At 55.1% G+C, this 5,880-nt stretch overlaps 3 protein-coding genes across 3 annotated transcripts; 1 reads left to right on the top strand and 2 right to left on the bottom strand.

Moving 5' to 3' along the window:
• Positions 1-328: 328 nt before the first annotated feature.
• GUITHDRAFT_122692 (hypothetical protein) lies at positions 329-1,783 on the bottom strand (the record flags this gene model as incomplete). The annotated part of the gene is made up of 1 exon (XM_005818028.1): positions 329-1,783. One exon carries the CDS (start codon positions 1,781-1,783, stop codon positions 329-331), a length of 1,455 nt encoding a protein of 484 aa, XP_005818085.1.
• Positions 1,784-3,549: 1,766 nt separating this feature from the next.
• Positions 3,550-4,363, top strand: GUITHDRAFT_156676 (hypothetical protein). Its single transcript, XM_005818027.1, has one exon. The coding sequence runs from the start codon at positions 3,886-3,888 to the stop codon at positions 4,318-4,320; it is 435 nt and encodes a 144-aa protein (XP_005818084.1). The 5' UTR covers positions 3,550-3,885; the 3' UTR covers positions 4,321-4,363.
• Positions 4,364-4,422: 59 nt separating this feature from the next.
• Positions 4,423-4,824, bottom strand: GUITHDRAFT_156675 (hypothetical protein; the record flags this gene model as incomplete). The annotated part of the gene is made up of 2 exons (XM_005818026.1): positions 4,423-4,652; positions 4,759-4,824. Coding segments are annotated over 2 exons (169 nt in total), but the record flags the coding sequence as incomplete, so codon positions are not given.
• Positions 4,825-5,880: the final 1,056 nt, after the last annotated feature.

Raw genomic sequence — 5,880 nt, 5'->3', positions numbered from 1 at the left:
CCAGTATTCGTACTCCACCGCTACTTCCTCCCTCCTCCTCCTCCTCCTCTTTTCTCTCTCCTCCTCCTCCTCCTCCTCTTTTCTCTCTCCTCCTACCCTTTCTTCTCTCCTCCTACTACAACATCCCGGTCCCTTCCTTTTCACTCCTCCCTCCCCTTTCCTCTCTCCATCCTGCCCTCGCTCGAAGAAGCCCTCTCCTCCCTCCTCCCTCCCTTCACCTCCCCTCCTCACCTTGGAAGGGATCATGTCAGTGATACTTTGCGGCCCTGGCGTCACCTCCTTCTCCTCTCCTGCAATCTCCGTCATGTGCTCCAGAGAGCGAGAAAAATCAAACCTTGCTCCTCCTCCTCCTCCTCTCCTTCCGCAAGCTTAGATCAGGGCCAGCGTTCACCTCCTCCTCCTCCTCCTCTGCTTGCACTTCAGCTCTTTCCTCGCTTCCTCGCAGACCGGGCGCTGCCACCTCCTCCCCGCGGCTGTCAACAGGGCAAGAGTCGCTCCTGACTTTCTCTCGCACCTCCTCTTCCTCCTCTCTCAGGGGAGGGCTGGCAACAGCAGCAGCCTCCTCCTTCCTCCTTGCAAAGAACGAGCCAATTCCAGACAGCAGTCCCTCCAGACCAGGTTTCCTCAATTCCATCCCCTCCCTCTGCTCTCCACTCCCCTCCTTCTCCTCCTCTCCTCCCTCCTCCTCCTCCTTGCCGTCCCCAAGGTTCTCGCCATTCTCTGCCGCCTCTCTCTCCTCCTGCTCCTTCACAAGCTGCGCCACCCTCGCCTTCTGCTCATCCGTGAGCTCCCTTCCTTCCGCCACGTAAAGGCCCAGCAGCGCCAGCTCGTCTCCGAGGAGCGTGAAGATACTCTCAAGCGCCGACATCCACATCCATCTCGCCGAGCTCTTGAGCGAGGAGAAGGTGGAAGCCAAGGACGCTACCGTTGCTGCTGCCTGCGCTCCTCCTCCTCCTCCTCCTCCTCCATCGCTCTTGCTCATCCTTCCTCTGGCCCTGTACAGCGCCATGAACATGATGGTAGATATTGTCCGCATGACCCTTAGCGCTACCCGCTGCCTCCTCCTCTTCGCCATCGCCTCCTCCTTCGTCTTCGGGGGCTCACCGGGCTGGAACACGTCCCTGTACACGTTCTTGATCGTGGGAGCCGCCTGGACCAGCAGCCTGTGCACGATGAACAGCAACTGAACGCTGCTCATCCCCATCAGCACGTTCATGGTCACCTGCATCGCCCCTGGATTGGGCGGCTGCTGCCCCCTGTACAGGTACCCTGCCCTCAGCACGGCAGTGAGCAGGATGCAGCCCACGCTGATCAGCAGGTTCACAACGGACGCTGCGAGCTCGTTGGGCACGGGGATACCAAACGCTGCTCTATGCACGAAGGGTGCCGGAGTCTGACCCGCACCCTCCTGCTCATTCTCCGCCTCCTGCTCCCCATCCTCCTTGCTCGCATCAGCGCCCGCACTTCCTGGGGAGCTTCCGTCCTCCTCCTCAGCGCTGCCGTCCTTGCTCTCACGGTTCACCTCCCCCTCCGTCTCTTCTCCTTGCGCATCTTGCCCCCCCCGCAAGCATGTCAGCCTGCACTGACGCTGCATGCCAGCATGGCGAGCGTCGATGGCGCCCATAGGCCTGAGGATGGATCTCCGAGCAGGAGCAGGGAGAGCATGAGCGGAGAGCACAAAAACCAGCAAAAGGAGGGAGAGCAAGCCTTGGATCGACTTGAGACGGATTCCCGCGGCTCCGGCGGGGAGCCTACCTTCAAGGGCGCTAGCAAAGTGCGGCATTGATGTAGACCACAGGATGTGCAAGGTGAGCAGGACGATGTAGTGCTGATGTACGAGGACGTCGAGACTTCCTTTCTCGACCAGAGGCTCCTCTTTCAAGTCCTTTGAACTGCTACCTCTGTTACCTTAGTTCCTCCTTCACCCGTGACCTGTAGCCCCTTTAACGCAGTCTTCTCAAGGGCTGCTCTGTCTTCAGCTCGATCTCCTCTCTCTTCTCTCTCTCTCTCTTCTCTCTCTCTCTCCTCTCTCCTCTCTTCCTCTGTCACTCCAGGGGCTCCTTCGTCCTATGGCCCCCACGCATGCCCGGTCCAGGATTCGTAACGAGTGGTCGTTAGAGACGTTACAATGTCATTCCGTTGTAACGGCTCTATGTTCCCATCATGATTACTGAGTGATGAGTCCCTACGATGATGTGAGCCCCGGGGACCCGGGGCCCGACTAAAGTTTACTCATCAGAGCAGCCATGGGCCTGCCTCGGCGAGCACTACTTGGCCGCGTGACCGCCATATCGTCAGCCCGAGACCTCCGTGGTATCCGGGGCTACAGCCCGAGTTCCTGCCCCCGTATCTATCCAGCCCGCCTCTGCGATGTTCTTAGGAAAAGTGATAAGGCAGAAATTTATAACTAGGGAGTAAGGGACTGTACTACTCCGGAGGTTAGTGAAAGCCAGCTCGCCCCGGAGCTAATTGGGGAGGGATGGAAGGACAGCGAGTGACGGACAGACCACTCAAAGGAGGTGGTTTGAAATATCTCTGCTACATCTATTTTAAGATTATTAAAAGTAGTTTTAGCGGCCATGGAGCAGCCGCCCTTCGGTCGCTCTTCTACCACCCACCCTGATAAAAAAGGTGAGTATAGGGGTACTCCTGTAATAGGGTGGTGGTGTCCGAGTTTCCCGACTGCTGCAAGGCTGTTCTTTACTCATCATGAGGGAGCCAGTGGGGGTCTTTGAGGTACCCCTACCCCCTTGAGCTATGGGAAATTCAGACGAGTTAACCGGAGATGAGTGGGTGTATGAAGCACCCCTACCCCCCATTAGCCCTATCCCATGGGGTTAGCATGCAGGGTTCGTGACCAGCAGGGGAGTTAGTCATCCCTGCACGTACCTCGCATGGCCTAGGAGGGTGGTGATAGGGCTTACCACCCCCAGGTATTAATGACCACCCCACATTTTCCATGCTTTGACCCCCCATAAACATGTTTACTACATTGCTACCACCTTCAGGGCCTCTGCTACCCGCTTTTATAATCCCAAACTACCCCACCCGTACCCTTTCTGTTTCAGGTACCCCCTCATTTCCAATTATGACCCCAGAAAAGTGTATGTGATCACCCCACCCTACTGTACCACCCCCTTCCCCCGATCAAACTGCTTCAAACAGTCCCGTGAGCGACTAGGGAAGGAGGACACGAGGCCACCAGGTGATGTGGGGGTGGGGTACAACAAGGGGGGTGGAGGGTCTACACCTTGTAACTGCGACAGTTTCAAGATGGGTCCTGTACACCGTGGTCACGTTCCACTGGGTGGGGGCCATCACGTATTCAACACAAACCGGTACTTTATAGAGAATAATTGGGGGTACTTGAACAAATTTGTGGGTACTGGAGGTTTGGTGGTGGTGCAATTTTGGGGAATATCAGGGGTGGGGATATAAAAAGCAGGAGAACTGATCCCCCTAGGGGTGGGGGTACCCAATTCAAGGGGTACCACTCCGACTGGGTAGGTCGAGCTCCCGGCCATCTCCCCCACAAGATCGGATCTCCTCCTCCTTGGTTAACCTGCCCCTGCTCTCCTCCTCCCCATTGTTCCTCCCTCTTCCTTCCTCCTTCCTCCTGCGTCTTTCCTTCCTCCTGCTACTTGCTTCTTGCGCTTCCCTCTAGCTCGGAGTCCTCCTTGTATCTTGTAGTCACCTCCTTTGCTGCAATTGAGTTCAACCTTCGCTCTTCTCGATCCTGCCCTCCTTCAGTCTCCCATTCAAGTTCTCGAACGAAAGCACAGGCTCATTCAAACGACATTGACCGAGAGGACTAGTTGAGAGTCCGTCGTTTGTGAAACAGATCCAATCCTCTCATCGCAGAATCTTGATTTCTGCGGACTTTTGATGTACATCATCGAAAGTCAAACTACCAACAGGAAAAGAACCTGGAGTTGGGCGCAGCAGGATACCGATGCTGCGTGGACTGTAGGGAGTGGAGCCTCATCACATGTTCTAGAGTTGCCCTGCATGCCGACAGAAGACAGCGAGCCGGCGGTTTCTCTCGATTCGTACAGCTCGAATCACGCTACTGTTTGCGTGAGGTTCGAGATCGAGGCAGCGGAGGAGGAGACTGAGCGCAGTGTGAACTTCTCCTCCAGCGACTCGAGTGACAGCCTCAAGAGCCAACTTGCAAAGCTTGATACCATCTCTTCTTACATCAAGCACAACAGCACGGTTATGCAGAAAGTTGTATATGACAAAAAGCGCAGAATATGTATGCAAGAAGCGGGATGGGAGGACGACTCCTGTTTCAGTGTAGGGCCTGGCTGTCCCCTATGATGAGTTACTTCATGTTTGTTGTATATAAAGCCATCATGTAGATAACCAAGCCTGTGGTTTGCTGGAGCACGGATGTAAAAGATGAGAGTATAGGACGAGAATCGCAAACTATTATATTTATTGTCACGATTAACCTCATAGATGCCAGATGAGCAGAATCTCTTGTGGTTGGAATGCTGTGCCTCATATCTTTGCACAACATCTCTCGTTGTTCTCACATCATCTGGGTTTACTTCCTTCCTCTCCTTGTGGTCTTGGCTTCGGCATACAGGTTGTTAGACATCTTGGTCAAGTTCCTTCCAGCGCCTCCTCCGCCTCCTCCGAACAACCACCTGAACAAACGAGTCAACAATGGGGGAGGGAGGCAGGAAGCAGAAGTTCAGGAAGGATACACGGAAAGGGAGAAAAGCAGGAGAGAGGAGGGAGGAAGGAGATTACCTTGTGTAGGAGGAAGCAGCAGCAACGTATGCATCCTTAGCAGCCTTGAAGGGCCCGGTGTCCATCTTGACCTCATTGGCGGCCTTGAGGTACTGGTCCCTTGCTACCCGTAGATCCACCGCTCGCTCCACATTGCCCGATGAGGGGGAGACAGGGGAGGAAGGCGATGAGGCGGAGGGAGGAGGAGGGGGGGGAGGTGGTGGTGGGCTTGGCGTGGCTTCACAAGTTCCTTCAGCACCGTTGCCACATCCTTTCCTGTCAGAATGTGAGACGCGGGGGAGGACGGTCCTGCCTCCTCTTCACCTCTCCTGTCCCGCCGGGCAAGTCAGGTCGCTGCAGGCCTCGCAGTCAGTGTCGCTGGAGGTGGTGCAGGAGGACTTGGCGTAAGAGTTGGGCCCGCAGGTGGAGCAAGGGGAGCAGGAGGTGTCTGCCGTAGCCGAGCATGCTTCGGTCTGGTAGTGGTCGGAGGGGCACGACGAGCAGGGGCTGCAGACACGGCTCTTCTCTGCTGTACAAGGTTCCTTCTCATACTCACCCGAAGGGCAGGGGCTGCAGTCAGGATGTGATTGCTACAGAATAGTCAGTGGTACAGTAGAGGATGGGTGGGATCACGGAGGGAGGGAGGGAGGGAGGGAGGGAGGGAAAGGATACCAGCTGTGTGTTGTCTTTCTCTTCGTCATTCTTGTCCTCCTTAACCTTGTTTTCGTCGTCTTTCTCCTTCTCCTTGTCTTCGTTCTCCTTCTCCTTGTCTTCCTTCTCCTTTTCTTTGTCTTCGTCCTCTTTTTCTTTGTCTTCCTTCTCCTTCTCCTTGTCGTCCTTCTCTTCATCTTCCTTCTCCTTCTCCTTCTCCTTGTCTTCTTTCTCCTTATCTTCTTTTCCTTCTCCTTGTCGTCCTTCTCCTTCTCCTTCTCCTCATCTTCTTCTCCTTATCTTCCTTTTCCTTCTCCTTCTCCTCATCTTCTTTCTCCTTCTCCTTCTCCTTCTCGTCTTCTTTCTCCTTCTCCTTCTCCTTCTCCTTCTCGTCTTCTTTCTCCTTCTCCTTCTCCTTCTCCTTCTCCTTCTCGTCTTCTTCTCTTCTCCTCCTTCTCCTTCTTCTTCTTCTCCTTCTCCTTCTCCTTCTCC

The sequence above is a fragment of the Guillardia theta genome, assembly GCF_000315625.1.
Source record: "Guillardia theta CCMP2712 unplaced genomic scaffold GUITHscaffold_405, whole genome shotgun sequence".
NCBI lineage: Eukaryota > Cryptophyceae > Pyrenomonadales > Geminigeraceae > Guillardia > Guillardia theta.
The sequence above is the reverse complement of the archived record's forward strand: the minus strand, read 5'-3'. Positions and strand labels throughout refer to the sequence as shown.